This window comes from Mirounga angustirostris, unplaced genomic scaffold (genome assembly GCF_029215605.1).
Source record: "Mirounga angustirostris isolate CCGP_5_RB_7025 unplaced genomic scaffold, mMirAng1.0.hap1 SCAF_6, whole genome shotgun sequence".
In the NCBI taxonomy this organism is placed as follows: domain Eukaryota; kingdom Metazoa; phylum Chordata; class Mammalia; order Carnivora; family Phocidae; genus Mirounga; species Mirounga angustirostris.
The window spans coordinates 63,472,350-63,492,002 of NW_026991714.1; the positions used below are offsets into that span (position 1 = coordinate 63,472,350).

The window sequence follows — 19,653 nt, forward strand, 5'->3', positions numbered from 1 at the left end:
TAAGATCATTAGAAAGCAGGACCTGATGTTAGAGATGTTAAGGGACTGAGGGTGTTAATGAAACGGGGCGGGGGTGGGCGGTGGAAATGATAGATACTCATTTCTGTTTCCCATTGGGCCGACCCTACACTAGCCCGCCGTGAGGTGAGGGTGACTTCAGGGAGTGACCACAGGGCACCAATGCCTTTGCAGAAGCAGCGAGCAGTCACCCCCACCACCCCCTCCCAGGCTTCTAGAATTCCTCCTGGGGTCCCGTCACCCAGTGTCCATGGGACTTTCCATGGGCTCTATGGGAAAGCGGACTCAGTGCCTGCCTCCCTTGTGATTCTGTAACTACCCACGTGTGCCGTTTCTCCTAGAGACCAGAACACGGGCCTTCGGCTTGTGCAGGTTCGGCCTAGTGAATATGCAAGAGCATGTCCAATAGCCCAAAAGGTAAGTGACAGAGGTGGATCAACACCTTTACTTCACTAAAGCCACAGGCGGTTGGGCAGGAAAATCCTCACAAGCAATAGCACTCCCTTCATCTGGGGCGGGGTGTGTCATGTCTCACGGGGGCGGGGGGGAGCCTTATTTCACTTTGGAGACAGACCACGGTTCCATCTTCCTGGCGTTTACCATCGAAAGTGAGGTGTAGAAACGCATACAAAAATGGAAAATAATTTTGGAGATAAAACTGTATAAAGGAAAACTGAAATGAATGGGAACTCAAGCGGGATATGGTTTGTCAGAGAAGACGGCCAGTTAGGTCTACATTTATCATTTCTTCATTCAAAAAAAATTAAAATCTAAAATTTATTGTGTACCTACTGTGTTCCTTAGCTTCAGTCTCCTTGCTAGGTAACCGGGAGTTACAAAGATGAAAAGACTGGCTCTTCCCTAGGGGCAAACAAAAGTTACTCTAGGGGAGTACGAGATGCACAGTCATCAGAGAGCCCAGAAGAGCGGGCACTTTTGACTGGGGAGGGGCAGGGTGAGGCATAAAATGTTGAAGAGTACGTGGAAGGTGAGCAGGCTGATACAAAGGGAAGTCCAGGAAGCCGCATCTACAAAAGCACAGCGTGGCGATACAGCAGTGTGGGGTCCAGGTAACGGAACACAGATCCGTCCGGCCACCACCTCTCCTGAGTCTGTTCTACCCTGAGGGATGCCTCCTCGCTTTATTCCCTCTCAGCCTAACTATCAATCAATAAGCATACACTGAGCGCCTGCTATATACCAGGCGTAACACAGCAAGGAATGCCTACAAGAAGAATTTAAAGGTACACGATATGCAGTCCCTGTCCTTCAGGACCCCAGCACAAGGAGCCTGTTCCTACCAGGGCAAGCTTCCATGAATTTGGAGGGAGCCCTGAGCCGAGCTTGAGCGCAGCCGACACACACCCTGCTTCCCCGGGAAAATTCCCTGCAGGTGCACACCAGCCCCTCCCCTCTGTCTGCCCACCGCGCCGCCCACACAGCCTCATCTGCCCAGGAAGCAAGAAACAGCAACGTAGCCAGTTCTTCCCCAGCCTCCGCCTGGGCTCTCCATCTTCAGCTGCTTGTTCCGTACAGACGCCTTCCAGAAGCACCTTGCTTTCCTAATCAATAGATGTGTTAGGGATCCCATCCACTGTATTCCGCCCAGCCCCGGTATTACAAAAGCAGGTTAATCGAACCTGAGTTCCGATCGGAGCTCTGCCACCCACTGGCCGGGGCAAGCTACTAAACACTGAGTCTCTGGGGCCTCAACCCTAAAAGGGAAATGTAACTTCTATCTCACGGTATTTATCTGCTCTGTTGAGAGCATTAAATGAGATCATTAAAGTGCCCAGCACAGTGCCTGTCACAAAGTAACCAATACTACAGGTTCGTTCCTTCTCTTCCTTGCTCGGCACACCCCAAGACACGGGCAGTTCAAACCTAGCCACCCTCTGTGTCGGCAGCCGGTAGTTTGTATGGTCGGCAGTGAAGCCACCCCAGTGAGCCAGTGCCCAGAAAGCCTTAGTAATTCCTTCCAGCATGAATTTTCCCAGGGAGAGATGACTACAGCCTAACACATTATCTACCAACATTTCTGTGTTGAGGACCTTTAGAATTCCTGTCTCAGTTCAGTTTTGTCCAGTTAGGGGGAATGTGCTGTGTCTGACCCTGGGCTAAGTGAAGAGCAGTCCTGCCCTGTCTCCACATTTCAGAGAATAATATTAAATAAAGAAGACCAAGAATGCACTCATTGTTTTCATTTGGGCTGTATGTCAGAATTTCTCTAATTAGGTATCCAGTCCTGAGTACACTGTCAGCCCTATCACAGTGGGTAACCTAGAAAACAGCCTGATTCACACTTCCCATACTCTCTACCAGTGCTTCTGTTCGATATCTACCTGCAGGTCAACTCAGATTTTTAATACTAAGCGTGGTTGTTGATTTTTGTCAACTGGGTGCCAGAAGAGAAGGGATCAAGTGATGGTGGGTCTTGACTGAAAGATTTGAGGATCTCAGTCAACCAAGGGTGTCATATGGATAGTTTAGTAAAAATAAAGGGCAGGCCCACGCTTCTGAACACATCTGATGGGAAAACAAAGATCTGGGGCACCTGGGTGGCTTAGTTGGTTGAGCGACTGCCTTCGGCTCAGGTCATGATCCTGGGGTCCTGGGATAGAGCCCTGCATTGGGCTCCCTGCTCGGCGGGGAGCCTGCTTCTTCCTCTCCCATTCCCCCTGCTTGTGTTCTCTCTCTCTCTGTCAAATAAATAAATAAAATCTTTAAAAACAAACAAACAAAGATCTGATGATGATGGACACCAAGGACTGTGGGTAGAGTTGCTGACAGAACAAATCAGGTCCTGGGACCGAAATCAAAATGCCTGAACTCCTGCTGTGGAGCATGCCTTTTCATGAAGGCAGAAAGGTCTGGGTTTAGCAGGTATAACTCTTTAAATCCATCAAGCTTGTCTGGACATGGTTCCCTATCCCCACCCTCCTGATCCCCACATCCTTCTTCAGGGTAGGGAGTATTAGAGTTTTTTTCAGATTCACATTGTGGAGAAATGCAACGTACAGGACATGTTTAAGACCAGAAGCAAGTGTCTAGATCCCACTTAGGAAGCCTGGGGGTGTCTACCCCTGCAGGGTAGACAGCAGTAAGTGTCCTGGACCAGGTGGAAATAGAAATAGGCATCCTAGTCAGGGAAGAACCAGGTCTCTGGTCAAACGAATAGCAAGATATATTACAGAAACCCTCCAGCTGCCACTGAGTCAGGTGCAGGCTGGAAGAACACAGTCGATGATGATGGTGGTAGACGTCCTGCTGAAAGATGAGATTGGGTTAGTTCTCTGAGATACTGATGTCAAAAAGCAGAGAACTAACCTTTGGGCCTTGTGAGCAGTAATGGCAAGAGGAAGAAAAGACAGAAAAAATGTGATCAGAAAGAAGGTGTAAAACAGCACAGAAAAGTATAACAAAACCCTACATTTAAAGGGTTATTATTTCAAAACTAAAATGTAATCACTTTTCACTGTAGTAACATTTTAGCTCATGGGAATCAGAACCACACATCTCACCACTTAAATTGCTTCATTTTAGGTGTTCCAAATAGCTGTTGGCTGTGATTCTACTAAATACATTGCTGTTAAAGGGCAAGTATATTTGCATTTGACCTGTCTTACTCTTTACATTTTCAAACAAATGGTGAACTACATGGTAATTACTGGTGGTACTATTAGCCTAATGACTGATGTGTTCACGATAAAATCCAAAAATTGAACTGACATTGGCATCCAGAAACTGAATTGACAGTTTGTCCAAACCTGATTTGTTTAAACTTTTTGCCAAGTCAAACTTTACATCTGAATCATACTAACAGGTAAAAAAGGATTAACCTCTTTCCCTGTTGCCTGCATTTTTCTCCACCTTCCCTTTTAATCATCCTGTTTCCATCCATCACCATTCCTTCTCTGGGCTCTTCAGGCTAGCCCTCATTCCCAGAGAAACAAGAGGGAGAAACATGTCTACTTTCCATCCTACTCAAACCAGTTTCTAATGTCATTTCCATCAGAGAATTGCTTACATCCACATCAGAGAAACCTGCACCATTACCCGTGGGAAATGTTTTTAGAGCAAACCTCACAGAACCCACCAGGGCTTCCTCCAGAGAACCCCAAGGTGTGATTTTATTGCTCGTACTGTGGTTCACAATGAAGCACACTGGATTTTGTCATCCACTGGCCACAGCTGGGTCTCTCTTATATGCAGGAGAATCCAGATCAGCATGCACAATCCATTCAGTGGAGGTGAAGTGCCTACTCGAGACAGCAATGTACCAAAATTCCTCTCCTGTGGTTAGGAGTAGGGGTAAGTGGGGGACTAGTGACTCTTATCCAAGTCTATTTATGGAATGACTTGTTCTCATCCAAAACAAATGTCTACTCACCTGCTATTCTAATAATCTTTTGAGTACGGAATTGTAATAATCAGTTACTGGATTGACAATCAAGTTTTCCCATTTCAGTGAGCAAGGAATTTACATTTCCATAACTCCTTTTCCAGAATACACAAAGGCTAACTGATTTATACAGTGCATGGCATCCTGCTTCTGGAATAGTCTGTGGATCAGCACTGGCATCGCTGGGAGTTTATTGGAAATGCGGGATTTCGAGCCTTGTTCCACACCTGCTGAACCAGAACCACTATTTTAACTAAATTATCAGGAGATTAACAAGAGCATTAAAATTTGAGAATAACTGCTCTAAGCAACATTACCACATCAGTTCCCAGTACCACCACATGCAGTACCGCTGTGTGCAGATTTCAGTCTATTTCTGGGAGGGTCTATATGGCAATCGTCAAGGCTGGTTGTTCATCAGACCTACCTGGAGAGCATGTTTGAAAAACACAGATTTTAGAACCTTACTCCAGGCCTCTTAATGACCCACTGTTCTGGAACCCTAAAAATGGCCCTAATATCTTGAATTCAGGTTGTGATGGGCCTGAGGTTTTCACAGTCATGAAAGAAGGCCCATGGGGTCCAAGGTACCTGTGACAGGAGAGATGTTCATGATGGAGGGCATCTCATGGGGTCTATTTTGTGTTTCAGGGTGGGAAATGGTCTAGACTTCAAATATCTATCTAAACACAGTGGTGACCAAGGTTCCTTCTGAGTTACACTGGAAGTAGCCAGCAAAAATGGTCAAATGAACAATTTAACTTATTGAAAACTTTATCATTTTATAGACCATGATAGCCTTATGTTTGCATGAACACTAACCAGAAATTATGTGCCACCTTAAAGTAGCTCCTTACCTGCACAACTGAGTCTCCAGTAGCAATTAGAAATCTGTGTTTTTTACAACAATTATGAGGAATAAAATAGCCCAAAGAAATTTATCTTCATTTTGATAAATTTTCATTGAATTTTTCACATGTATCAAATATAGATAAATCAGTATGTTTCAAATTCTGATGTCCTCAGAAACATTTATTTTTAAAAATAGAAATACTAGGGCCATTGTGCACCTGGGTGGCTCTGTTGGTTAAGCCTCCAACTCTTGATTTTGGCTCAGGTCATGATCTCAGGGTGGTGAGATCGAACCCTGCATGGGACTCTCTGCTGAGCATGGAGCCTGCTTGAGAATCTCCCTCTCCCTCTGCTCCTACCCCCACTCTTGTGCGTGTGCTCTCTCTCTCTCTCTCTAAAATAAATAAATAAAATCTTAAAAAAAAAAAAAAAAAAAAAACGAACTGCTAGGGCCACACATTAACCCCAGGATTCTAATTCAGTAAGTGATGATTCTGTGATACTCTCAAGTTTGAGAATCACTGAGTTAAATGATTAAATGTTTGTGCAAGTGTATAAGGAATGATGATATTACAACTTCATCATGTTCTATTTTTTGTAGATTTAATAAAAAAGACTGTCTTCAGCATGATTTCTTTTACGTTATTGAAAAGTAAGAAATATTTTTAACATAAGCATTGTTTTATATTAGTTATTAGTACCAATAATTTAGAATCAGCTAGTATTTATTCCTATTAACATCAATCTTTTCTAATATATATGTTCATTGCTACAAATTTACCTCTAGGTACTACTGTTGCTGCATCTCACAAATTTTGATAAGTTGTGTTTTCATTTTCATTTAATTCAAAATCTTTAAATTTCTCTTAAGATTTCTTCTTTGATGCATGTATTATTTAGAAGTGTGTATTTAATCTCCACACAATTGGGGAGTATTTTGTAATTATGTTTATTTGTTTAATTTTTGTGATACCTCCTTACTGAACAAAGTAATGGCTTTAATTTTTAAGTTTAAAAAGAGGAAAGAAAAATAAGTAATGAAAAATGTCTTTTTTATAGGTCATACCTGAGGAATCAACCATCTAAAAACTTGGTAAGAAAACTATAATTTTATCAACCAGCCAAATATAGAAAATAACTAAAGCATTTTTCCTTTTCTAGAGAGTAAAATATAATTGGAAAAAATATGGCTGCCCATTGAGACTTGATTTCGGAGAAAAGTTTCACCCTTTGGTTCAATTGTAAGTATATTCTAACTTAAATTTTTAACTTACTTTGAAAGTTTTAAAATGAAAGTAAAACAAGGCTAATTAATCATGCACTTAATAATAAGTATTTTTGAGTACCTGTTATATACATCTCTAAGTTTTCAGTACTAGTTATACAAAGTTGGACTACCCATGGTGCCTGCATGTTGAGGGAGGTTATAATTTCACTGCTGACACACAGATAAGAGATAAGAGAACTGAGGCTCTTCTCAGGGATGCAGGTGATCTCTTCACCCTTGCTTTAATCTCTCTAATCTCTCTAATCTCTAATCTCTAAGCTCCTACCAGCACCCCTGCCTGTTTGATAGGAACTGCCTTCCGCAGGTGACATAGGACTTTCTTTCCATGGGCCAACAATAACTGAAAGCTTGTAAGGAAAGAAACTAGATTATTAATAAGGATGGTACATGGGGAAGATTTCAAAATGTTATCTCTAACTTAATTCTTACAAACAGTATTTTATAATAATAGGAATAAAATGATCTGAGGAAGGCTTTTCCAAGTAATTTTCTATTACTTTGCTTGCATCTTTTTGTGTTTTATTCTTGATTTATGATTATAAAAGTTACACAGTTTGTTACAAAATTTAAAATATAGAAAAATATAAGAAACAAATGACCCATTTTCCAAATTTTTTTGCTATTATAAACAAAATGGTGGTGAATATCACTTATGTACATGTTTGGACACTACTCTAGATATGCCATTAGGAAAAATTACTGAAAGGAAAATTCCTATGTGTAAAACATCAAAATTTTAGTCAAGTCTTCCAGCTTTTGGGGATCTCTTAGGCTCGAGACAACTACTGAGATCTCTCAGGGTGGGTAGGTGAGGCATAAGGATTCAGGTGCTCCAATTTAGTTTTGCTATGGGAGTTTTCTCTGTTGGGACCCAGAAGGTCTCTGCCATCATGTCCTGCCTACCACTCCTCACCCATGGCAATTCTAAGCTTCTGTGCTGTGCCCTCTACATCATCGTCCTATAGTCCCTCTGTCTGGGTCCTCTGGGCTATCAGGCTAATCCGCTGTCTTCTTAAGTTCTGATCTTCTTCTAGATATCTAATGATGCCACTACTTTTCCTGGTAACCCTAGACACTCCTTCCTCCACTGAGGCCTCATTTTTTTTCTTTGTTTTGTTTTGTTCTAAGTTCTTATTTTAATTCCAGTGAGCTAACATATAGTCTTACATTAGCTTCAGGTGTACAATATAGTAATTTGGTAGTTCCATACATCATGCTATGCTCATCACAACAGGTGCACTCCTTAATCCCCCATCACCTATTTCACACATCGCCCCACCCGCCTCCCCTCTGATAACCATCAGATGGTACTCTATATTTAAGAGACTATTTCTTGATTTGTCTCTCTCTTTCTATCTCTCTCTCCTTTTTTCCTCTTTGCTCTTTTGTTTTGTTTCTCAAATTCCACATGTGAATGAAATCATATGGCATTTGTCTTTCTCTGACTGACTTTTTTCCCTTAGCATTGTACTCTCTAGCTCCATCCATGTCATTGCAAATGGCAAGATTTCATTCTTTTTTACAGTTGAATAATAATATTCTATTATACAAATATAATGGAATATTATACACACACACACACACACACCACATCTTTATCCATTCATCAATCAATGAACACTTGAGTGGCTTCCATATCTTGGCTATTGTAAATAATGCCACTATAAACATAGGGGTGCCCATATCCCTTTGAATTAATGTTCTTGTATTCTTTGGGTAAATACTCAGTGGTAAAATTGCTGGATCGTAAGGTGCTTCTATTTTTAACTTTTTGAGGAAAACCCATACTCTTTTCCACAGTGGCTGCACCAGTTTGCATTCCCACCAACAGTACGTAAGGATTCCTTTTTCTCCATATCCTTACCAACACCTGTTGTTTCTTGTGTTGTTGATTTTAGCCATTCTGACAGTCATGAGGTGATATCTCATTGTAGTTTTGATTTGCATTTCCCTGATAAGTGATGTTGAGCATCTTTTCATGTGTCTGTTGGCCATCTGTATGTCTTCTTTGGAAAAATGCCTATTCATGTCTACCACCCATTTCTTAACTGGATTATTTGTTTTTTGGGTGTTGAGTTTGATAAGTTCTTTATATATTTTGGATATTAGCCCTTTATCAGATACATCATTTGCAAAAATCTTCTCCCATTCCATAGGTTGCCTTTTAGCTTTGTTCATTGTTTCCTTCACTGTGTAGAAGCTTTTTATTTTGATGTAGTCCCAATAGTTTATTTTTGCTTTTGTTTCCCTTGCCTCAGGAAACATATCTAGAAAAATGTTGCTACAGCCAGTGTTAGAGCCATTACTACCTGTGCTCTCTTCTAGGATTTTATGGTTTCATGTCTCACATTTAGGTCTTTAATCCATTTTGAATTTATTTTTGTGCATGGTGTAAGAAGTTTCATTTTTCTGCATGTAGCTGACCAGTTTTCCCAACACCATTTGCTGAAGAGACTTTTTCCCATTAGATGTTCTTTCCTGCTTTGCCAAAGATTAATTGACCATATAATTGTGAGTTTATTTCTGTTTATTTTCTATTCTGTTCTATTGATCTATGTGTCTATTTTTGTGCCAGTCCATACTGTTTTGATTACTACAGCTTTGTAATATAACTTGGAGTCCACCAACTTTGCTTTTCTTTTTCAAGATTACTTTGGTTACTTGGGGTCTTTTGTGGGTCCATACAAATTTTAGGACTGTTTGTTCTAGTTCTGTGAAAAATGCTGTTGGTATTTTGATAGGGATTACTTTAAATCTGTTGATTTCTCTGGGTAGTATAGACATTTTCACAGTATTTGTTCTTCCAATCCATGAGCATGGAATATTTTTCCATTTCTTTCTGTCATCTTCAATTTCTTTCATCAGTGTTTTATAGTTTTCAGAGTACAGATCTTTCACCTCTTTGGTTAAGTTTATTCTTAGGTATCTTATTATATTGGGTAAAATTGTAAATGGGATTATTGTCTTAATTTTTCTTTCTGTTGCTTCATTATTGGTGTATAGAAATGCAACAGATTTCTGTATATTGATTCTGTATCCTGTGACTTGACTGAATTCGCGTATCAGTTTTAGCAGTTTTTTGGTGGAGTCTTTCAAGTTCTCTACATAGTCATCTGCAAATAGTGAAAGTTTTACTTCTTCCTTACTGATTTGGATGCCTTTTATGTCTTTTTTGTTGTCTGATTGCTGTGGCTTCCACTACTATGTGGAATAAAAGTGGTGAGAATATACATCCTTGTTTTGTTCCTGACCGTAGGGGAAAAGGTCTCGGTTCTGCCCTATTAAGGATGATGTCAGCTGTGGATTTCTCCTATATGGTCTTTATTATGTTGAGGTATGTTCCCTCTAAACTTACTTTGTTGAGGGTTTTTATCATGAATGGGTGTTGGACTTTGTCAAATGTTTTTCTGTATCTTTTGAAATGATCATATGGTTCTTATCCTTTCTCTTATTGAGGTGATGTATCACACTGATTGATTTGTGAATATTGAAACAGACTTGCAAGCCCGGAATAAATCCCATTTGATCATGGTGAATGATTTCTTTAATGTATTGTTGGATTTGGTTTGCTAGTATTTTGGTGAGGATTTTTGCATCTGTGTTCATCAGGGATATTGGCCTGTAGTTCTCTTTTTTGGTGGTTTCTTTATCTGGTTTTGGTATCAGGGTAATGCTGGCCTCATAGAATGAATTTGGAAGTTTTCCTTCCTTTTCAGTTTTTTGGAATGGTTTGAGACAAATAGATATTAACTCTTTAAATATTTGGTAGAATTCACTTGTGTAACCATGTGTTCCTGGACTTTTGCTCTTGGGGAATTTTTTGAGTACTGATTCAATTTCTTTACTGGTTATCAGGCTGTTCAAATTTTCTATTTCCTCCTATATCAGTTTTGGTAGGTGTATGTTTCTCAGCATTTATCCATTTATTCTAGGTTGTTCAATTCATTGGCATTTTGGTTTTTCATAATATTCTCTTATAATTGTATTTCTGTGGTGTTGGTTGTTATTTCTCCTCTTTCTTTCATGATTTTGTTTGAGTCCTTTCTCTTTCTCTCTCTCAATCTCTCTCTCTCCCTTTACGTTTGATAATTCTGGCTAGAGGTTTATCAATTTTGTTGATCTTTTCAAAGAATCAGCTCCTGGTTTCGTTGATCTCTTCTGCTGTTTTTTTATTCATTTATTCATTTATTCATTTATTTCTGCTCTAATCTTTATTATTTCCTTCCTTCTACAGGTTTTAGGTTTTGTTTGTTGTTCTTTTTCTAGCTTCTTTAGGTGGAAGATTAGGTTATTTGCGATTTTTCTTGCTTCTTGAGGTAGGCCTGCATTGCTATAATCTTCCGTCTTAGACTGCTTTTGCTGCATCCCAAAGGTTTTGGGTTGTTGTGTTTTCATTTTTGTTTCTGTGTACTTTTTTATTTCTTCTTTGATTTCCTGTTTGACCCTTTCATTGTTTAGTAACATGTTATTTAACCTCCATGTACTTGTGCTCTTCCCAGCTTTTTCTTGTGGTTGACCTCTAGTTTCATAGCCTAGTGGTCAGAAAAGGTGCAAGGTACGATTTCATTCTCCTTGAATTTGTTGAGGTTTGTTTTGTGGGCTAATATGTGATCTATTCTGGAGAATGTCCCATGCGCACTTGAAAAGAATGTGTATTCTGCTATTTTAGGGTGGGATGTTAATGTATCTGTTAAGTCCATCTGACCCAATGTACCATTCAAAGCCATTGTTTCCTTGTTGATTTTCTGTTTACACCATCTGTCCATTAATGCAAGTGGGGTGTTAAAGTCCCCTACTATTATTGGATATTACCAATTAGTTCTTTAATGTTTGTTATTAACTATTTTACGTATTTGGGTGCTCCCATGTTGGGTGCATAAATGTTCATAATTTTTACCTCCTTGTTGGATTGTCCCCTTTATTATTATATGGTGTCTTTCTTTGTCTCTTGTTATAGTCTTTGTTTTAAAGTCTATATTGTCCCATATAAGTATTGCTACTCCAGCTTTCTTTTGACTTCCATTTGCATGATAGATGTCTCTCCATCCCCTCACTTTCAATCTACATGTGTCTTTAGGTCTAAAATGAGTCCCTTGTAGGGGCACCTGGGTGGCTCAGATGGTTAAGCGTCTGCCTTCGGCTCAGGTCATGATCCCAGGATCCTGGGATCGAGTCCCACATCGGGCTCCCGGCTCAGCGGGGAGCCTGCTTCTCCCTCTGACCCTCTCCCCTCTCATGCTGTTTCTCTCTCGCTCGCTCTCTAAAAAATAAATAAAATCTTTAAAAAATAAATAAATAAATAAAAATAATAATAAAATAAATAAATAAATAAAATGAGTCCCTTGTAGGCAGCATATAAGTGGATCTTGGTTTTTTTTTTGTTTGTTCTTTGTTTGTTTGTTTGTTTTTATCCATTCTGACACCCTATGTCTTTTGATTGGAACATTTAGTCCATTTACATTCAAAGTAATATTGATAGATATGTATTTATTGCCATTTTGTTACTTGTTTTGTGGTTGTTTCTAAAGATTTCTTCTAGTCCTTTCTTGTCTTCCTCTCTTGCATGTTTTGCTGATTTTCTTTAGTGATATATTTGGATTTCTTTCTCTTTATTGCTTGCATGTTTATTAGTGGTTTTTAATATATGGTTACCATTAGGTTTGTATATAACCTCTTCTGCATGTAGCAGTCTATATCAATTTCATGGTCATTTAAGTCCAAACCCATTCTTTTCTCCTTTTCTCCCCATGTTTTAGGCATATGTTATTACATTTTATATCCTTTTTTGTGAGTTCCTTGACTGATTTTTACAGAAATATTCATTTTTATTGCTTTGGTGTTTCCTACCTCTCTTCTCTATATTTAGTTGTGGAGTTTGTTCCTCTGGTCTTTAGATTGCTCTCTGATTTATTGACTTGGGACAGTCAAGTTGAAAACATGGGACGGGGTGAGCTCAGGGTCCTCCTACTCCACCATCTTCCCAGGCTCCTTGTTTGCTTTGTCTTTGTTTTATGTTTTATGTTTTTAAGTGTCTTAATCCTCCAAGGATAAATAATGTTAATGTTCTCTCCCAGAGAAGTGTATTTTTCTCTTCAATTCATTATTATTAAACACTTCTGAACCTTTTACTGTGCTAGGTCCTGGGAATTCAAAGATAAATAAGACAGGATTTCCTCTCTCAGGGGCTCAAGAGTCTGATGAATTAGATCACCATATTAGCATATTGATATGGAATAATAAAAAGGAAACTCAAAAGAATCCAACCCAGCTACAGAAGGGAGAGGGGCTTTGATCTGAGTCACTGAGTCTTAAAGGATAATAAATATTTAGTTGAAGGCAGAGAGGGAAGAAGAGAAGTGGGGAAGGTGACAATGAGCACCACTGGGTGAGGCTTTCAAGCAAAAGGGATGGTTTGAGGAAGAAGAGGTACAGCTCAGTGTAATGCTGTTGGGGCATAAAGTGAGGCACGAAGTGTCAGGACAAGAGAAACTAGCTCAGAGCTCGGTGGAGTCCATATCGTGGGAGACTTCCTGTCCATACTATGGTAGAGCGGCATGATCAAATATTTGCCTTACTAGTCCTCTCTGGGAGAAGGGAGAAGATGAACTTCAGGGAAACAAGTCTAAATAGCGAGACAGGTAGTAAACTGTATTGGTAGTCCGTGGAGGAAAAACACAAATGATTGAAATGGCAGCATGGACATAGAAGAGGAATCATTTATGAGAAAAATTAGTGATTATAATAGGTAGGGGCTTGATAACTGATAAATAATTGGATAACTGATAGATGAGAAGAGAGAATGAGGAAGATGAACGAGTCCAAGTGATGTCAATCAGAAGAGATCTTCCACAAACCTCCACCCCCTTATCTGTACCCACGAATTCTGTCTGTCTTCCTATCATCATAGGTGAACATATGTGTATCTAAGGCCTCTCTCTCCATCTGTGAACTGGATCCCCACCTGCTTTCCTACTTAAGAAACTGCTCCTGAAACTCGCCCCACCTTCTCCTGCATCATCAATTTTTCCCTCTCTACTGGATCATCAGAGAAATCAGCAGTTCTTTCCCTCACCAAAGACAAAAACAGGAAAAATGCTCTCGTGACCCCCACTGCCCCTGTAGCTACTATCCTCATGTCGCCAGCTCTCCTCCTACTCTCCCCCATCCCTCCCAGCCCGCTTTGGCCACCACCCGCCTAGCACGCCGCCCGGTATGACCCGCGGCCTCTGATTGCTACGCCCAGTGCTCAGTCCTCAGGACTCACCCTAGTTGATCTCGTTAACCAGAATTACACAGCTGATCATTCTCTCCCACTTGAAATATTTTCTTGATTTGGCTTCCAGGATATCACACACTCCTACTTTTCCTGCTACCTCATGATATCTTACCATAAACCAGGTGAAAAAGACAGGTGGCTGACATGTTTGTTTATGGCTTCTTTAAATATAGATTCTTTTAATGGTGGTGAAATAGACATAATGAAACATAGCAAACATTTGGATGTATACATTGTAGCCAATGCAATGTTGCACAGCCCTTAAAATGAATGAAAAGATGCTTGTAAGAGGGAATCCGGGGTTCAGCCACCAAGTTCAGGTTGAATAGGGGAGGAGTAGTCAGGAGGGAGCTGCTGCTGAGGAAAACAGAGACCAAGAGACTGGAAACTTCTATGGATCCATCTCAAAACCTAATATTGAGTGGGGAAAAAAGTTGCCAAAAGATACTTGCAGTGTAATATCCTGTATGTATATTTGCAAACTCATAAAGCAATACTATATGTGATTTATGGATATGTTTATGGATAAGTAAAGTATAAAACCTGGATGGAAATAATATGTAACAGTTTTCACATTATTCTCTGTGTTTTTCTGCATATTTTAAATATTTCCTAATTAAAATAAAATAAGCTATAGGAGCCAGGTCCACGAAGAAAACTAGGGCAGTAGGATCAAAGACCCAGGTGGCAATGTTAAAAGAAGAAGGAGAATTCATCCTCTGAGACTTGGAGGGAGGTGGGGAGTAAAACTAAATGTGGGAAGTGACTGGTTTGGAAACAAAGGAGGGCAGGAGCTGAGAGAAGTTATGTCTGACAGCCTCAGTTTACTTACAAGAAACAAAGGGCCACGTGTACACTGGGAGCACTGAGGGGTTGAGGAGAGGCTTTGAGGAGGGTGTCAGGGTCACTGAGAGTAATATGAGAAAGGCTGACCAAGGACCTGTAGAAAGATTATCAGGCAACACCAGAGGCACAATTGACTTAAGACACTGTGAGCGGGCCCAGTGCCGCATATTTGAATTTCTCAAGTAGCCTGTGCATGAATGCAGAAGGCATAGTGTGACATCCAAGGCTGGGGCGAGATGTTGGAGGCAGGGCGGGAGCAACTGAGTGAATCCAGGATGCAGGGCAGGGAGGGAACTGCCCCTAGGAGGAAAGGCAGGCCTGGATGTGTGATGAGGCCAAGGGGCGGATGAGAGGCTGTGCGAGTGGAGGAGGCGGGGTCAGAGAGCCGGAACAGCACTCTGGGCCATGTGGCAGCACTCGTCTTTCTTGGGGTGACTTATGTGTGTCTCTGCCACCAGGTGTCATTTGATAAGGCATGTTGCTTCCAATTCTCCTGGGGTAATTAACCCAGCTATTAAAGCATCACAAAACAGAAAGTAAGAGACATGGTTAATACACTGGGTGGGGTGGTCCCAGGGGACTGAAAACATGTGTCCGATGGATCAATAGTGGAATTGTCACAATGGAGAAGTTACAAATTATCTCAGGTCTCACTGGTATCATATCCTATTAATGAACATTAATGAAAATAAGCCATGCTTACACGGGCAAGTATTTTTGTCCCATATTCTCCATGAGATAATAAAGCATTATCAAAGATTATAAACCCAGGAAGTATGGGTCATGTAATTTATCCTTATTGCCACTAGATGACACTATAGCTTTATTGCTCTTGTGAGTGTCAACAACGTCCACTCCCAGTTCAATGAAGATCTTTTTAAAAATTTAAATAAAACATATGGCTTTACGACTAGTTCTTAATAATTCAAGAATCTGATGGCTTTTGGAAGATGCAGTCAAAAATGCTGCACCTTCCAAAGCTCCTAGAATGAAAGCTTTGCTAGAGCCTGGCCCAAATCTCCAAAACTGCACACAAAATTGAGTGTGTCACACACGTGTGTGCATTTTCTTGTGGCAGGAACTTTAGAGTTTAGAGTTCTCTATGACCCTCCTGTGCCAAGAAAGAAGTCTCTAGCCCCTAGTTACTCACGCCTGAGTTCATGTCTTTAGGTTCCTAAAATGAATTCAGATGGAAATAAAATAGCTTCTCAGGTACCACTTTCTGATGTGTACAGATTTCCTGCCCAATTTGTGAATGGGACAAGAGCTGGTTTTTACAAGCAGAAATGGATGGCGCCAAGTTGTAGCAGATACGGAGAGCGAGGGGGAGTGACTGCGATGTCAGGCAGAAATGTGGGCCATGAGTCAGGAAACACCACAGTCAAAGACCCATGATCTTATGGATAGACACAGAGATGGGGAGCAAGAGAATGTACCAGACCCTGGGACAACAGTCCAAGAGTCAGAGCCCAGGAGCAAGTGCCTGAGACCAAAGTCCGAAGTGAAATTTCCATCCACAGCAGGGTGGGGACAGTCCCATTCAGAAAAACGGGCAATGACGGATGGAGAAAGCGGACACGACCGTGTTTAAAACAGTTGTAAGCTCTGGTAATGCACAGATGTAACTTTACCACTAACTGAACTTTAGCTCTGGTCTCAAACCCCTATTTTCATACGGTAGCAAGAAGGACAAAAGGTCTCAACAATCGGAAACAGCATCTCCTTTGAAACACACTGAGTTTGGAGTGAATAAGCTCAATGGGGTTTCTGTCTCCAGTGCCGGCATCTGGGGAGGGGGCCCCCTGTCCCTGTAGGACCTGCTGCAGGGGCGCTGCTTTGGGTGAAAGTCACCACGAGTTGTCTGGGTGTGGGCTGCATGGGACTGTGGCTCCCAGGAACCGGTGACCGCTTCTGCTTCTTGGGCCCCACCTCAGCTCTCCCTGCTGCTGCCAACCCCCTGACACCCAGCTCCATCTTCCAGCCGGGTCCCCCGGGAGCTCTGGAGCATCTCTGTTCTCAGCACAGTGGGCCCGTGAGACGCAACAGTCACCCAATGAATATTTGTTGATCAGATGACACCAGGGGCCCCTCGCCATGCCCTTCCTCCTTCCTCAGTTCTTTCTCCCTGCTCCCAGCCGACTCGGCAGGGCCCCCACTCCCCTCACCTCCTCAACACACGGTTCCTGTCAAAGTGAACAGCATTTACACTTCCAGCTGTGAAAAGGGTGAACATTTCCTGCTTCATTACTAGGAGGTTGATTTCGAGAGCTGAATGAAACCTATACAATAGGTACTGTTGTGATTTCACAGAGAAGTGACAATATCAAGGCTCGGAGAACGTTAAGCCACTTCACAAGTGTTCAGAGAAGCCCGTCAGACGGGGGGGCTGCAACTCTCAACCTCTCTTCTGCTCTAACCGATTATTGTTGTGTTGGCTTGTCTCGCTCAGATACAATGACAATGGCTACGTGGAAGACGTGGAAGTAAATTTCATTGTGTGGGAAATACACGGCAGGAAGGACTACAGCTTTAATAATACCATGAAGAAGGTACGGCGTCTTTGAAATGAAACACAACTTAGCATGCAGTGACACCTGCGGCTCAATTTTAAATCTATATATAAATTATCTAAGGAAAATAGAACCAGTTGCATGTGGGTAGAAAAAAAAAACATGACCTGTGTATTACATTTTGTGACTACTGAAATTCATTGATGACAAGTGAAGCCTTGGTCATCAGAAAAATAAAATAATGTTTAGAGTAGGGTGATGCAATTATAGGTGAATATTTTCTTTTTTCGCCACAGTGTACTCTGTGTTTGATTATTTATGGATCTGCCTTTGGCTCTCACACATTCGTCATGCTGGTGCTACATTAAGGGCTCACTCCCTAGGCTTCATCTCACTGGACTTCCTTGCGTCATTTGACCCACTGACCTTGGCTTCACTGTCCCCCCACTCTCCTGGTTTCCCTCTGTCCTCTGACTGGTCGATCTCAGCCTCCTTGCTGACAACCCTTTCTACTTTGCAGAGCCTCTCCACAAACAGCATTGATTCCTACTTTTCCTCAGAAATCTCATGCTCAAACAAAGTCAGAGGGATAACTCCTTCCAAAGGAGCTTTCTCATCTATCAGAGACCTTAATTCTCTCAGAAGGAGAACCCACCCAGATAGCAGCCAAGAGACAACGAATTCCACCTGCTACCTGCTCAGGATGTTGCAAGAACTGTCTTTCAATTATGTGGCCAAACAAATCCATCCCACCACATTCCTACTACACTTGTCCAGCCCCCGAAGTGTAAGTCCTTCCAGCCTACTCCTCACAATCTCATCCTTATTCTGTCCTTCTTGCACTTGGGCCCAGATTCCCATTACTCTCCACTGTCTCGAACTTTTCTAATATACCTTAGGGCTAAATGACTCTAGACACTTCTTCAGCAAACATTTCTCTGAGAATATAATTTTCCATGTTTGTCTCTCAAATCAGGGGTACTCTTGATGAGCTCTGGAATTAAAGTGCTCCTTGACCCACAGTGTCATTTCCAGATCAGTATCTCCTCACCCTAATCACAGTGTCCTTTGTTTGAGGCCCCTGTCATCCAGGTGTCATGTACCCCATCCCCACCTGTTGCTGCCTCATTCTGAGAACTTGATGGGTTCTCCTCCTGCCCTGAAAGCAATGAGTTCTGCTAACCATCACGTAGGGCTGGTGCTGGGAAGAAGCTTTCTAAACAGGAAGGGCATATCCTGGCCCCGTGTGCATCTAGGTGGGGCCGTGTGACTGGCTCTCATGCTGTGGAATGAGCAGAAGCGATAGGCGTCACTTCCAGGATGAGGTGCTGAGAAGGGCTCACATGAACCTCCGTGCTTCCTAGCTTCCTCCATAGTCAGTGTATTCCAGCAACAATGAGTGATGGAGAGATGCAAGCTGGATGAGAAGAGTCCGGTGAGGGTATTCTTCAAGGAGCCACTAGACAGAAAAGCCTAATCCACTGCTCCACGGAGAGTCATCCATGGGAACCATCTCCCCAGGGGCATCTGCACTGGAGTACGTGTGATCAGGAATTCAACTGCAATGTGTAAAGGCTCTGAGGGCTGCGGTTTACTGCAGCACAGCAGAGACTGCCTTGACCAATGCAACTTCCCCTGTTATGATTACATTTAAATTCAAACACTCTGGTCTCTGACCTCAACCCCCAATTCTCTAGCTCTGTTGGTGTTATTCCACTTTGCCTCTGCCCCTTGCTTTTCCTCACATTGTCTAGACATCCACCATATGGAGCCCTCTGCTCTCTCTCTCTCTCTGCCACCGTCTTGCCAATATGTGCAAGTCACCTTCCCCAGTGTTGTTCCTGTGCACCCTGTGGCAACTTTAAACATTAATCGTTCTACCTTATTCATGCCTCTGTCTGAGCTGCCAATCACTTCTAGAAAAAACAAATCAAAATTGCAATAACTGGAATTAGGAACTCAACTTTTGGGAGTGATGGCTGAAGACAGAATTGGTCAACTGGAAGAGGGGTCAGAAGGAAATGCCCAGAATTATGCATAGGGAGATAAGCTGATTGAAAATATAGACAAGAACATAATGGAGATTCACTGCCTAGATCTAAGGACTAGAGTCCTAAAAAGAGAGCAGAGAAAAAATAAAAATAAAATAAAAATAAAAAAAGCAGAGAGAGTGTTGGCCAGAAGCAATATTTTCCCAAAAAGCAAAAGACATCGAGGCACAGAAAAAGTAATCTGCATCTAGAAACACTACAATAAAAGTTCTAAAATGAAAAAGAGAAGAACCTTAAAGGTAGCCAAAGGAAAAAAGAAAAGTTACTCTCAAGAGAGTAGCTATAAGACTTAAGGCTGACTTCTCTATAGAAATAATGCAAACCAGAAAACTTTGTACAAAAATATCTTTTTTCTCCCCCCCTTTTTTAGGGGGGAAGGGCAGAAGGAGAGGGAGAGAGAGAGAATCGGA

The 19,653-nt window shown here is 41.5% G+C and overlaps 1 protein-coding gene across 1 annotated transcript in view; it reads left to right on the forward strand.

The window, feature by feature from the left end:
* CATSPERE (catsper channel auxiliary subunit epsilon) overlaps nt 1-19,653 on the forward strand; it is a 209,403-nt gene that overhangs the window by 172,718 nt on the left and 17,032 nt on the right. Inside the window, exons 13-18 of the mRNA XM_064594423.1 lie at nt 360-435; nt 3,562-3,614; nt 5,874-5,924; nt 6,332-6,365; nt 6,434-6,513; nt 17,132-17,231. Coding sequence (XP_064450493.1) covers nt 360-435; nt 3,562-3,614; nt 5,874-5,924; nt 6,332-6,365; nt 6,434-6,513; nt 17,132-17,231 — 394 coding nt within the window. The remainder of the gene's footprint in view (nt 1-359; nt 436-3,561; nt 3,615-5,873; nt 5,925-6,331; nt 6,366-6,433; nt 6,514-17,131; nt 17,232-19,653) is intronic.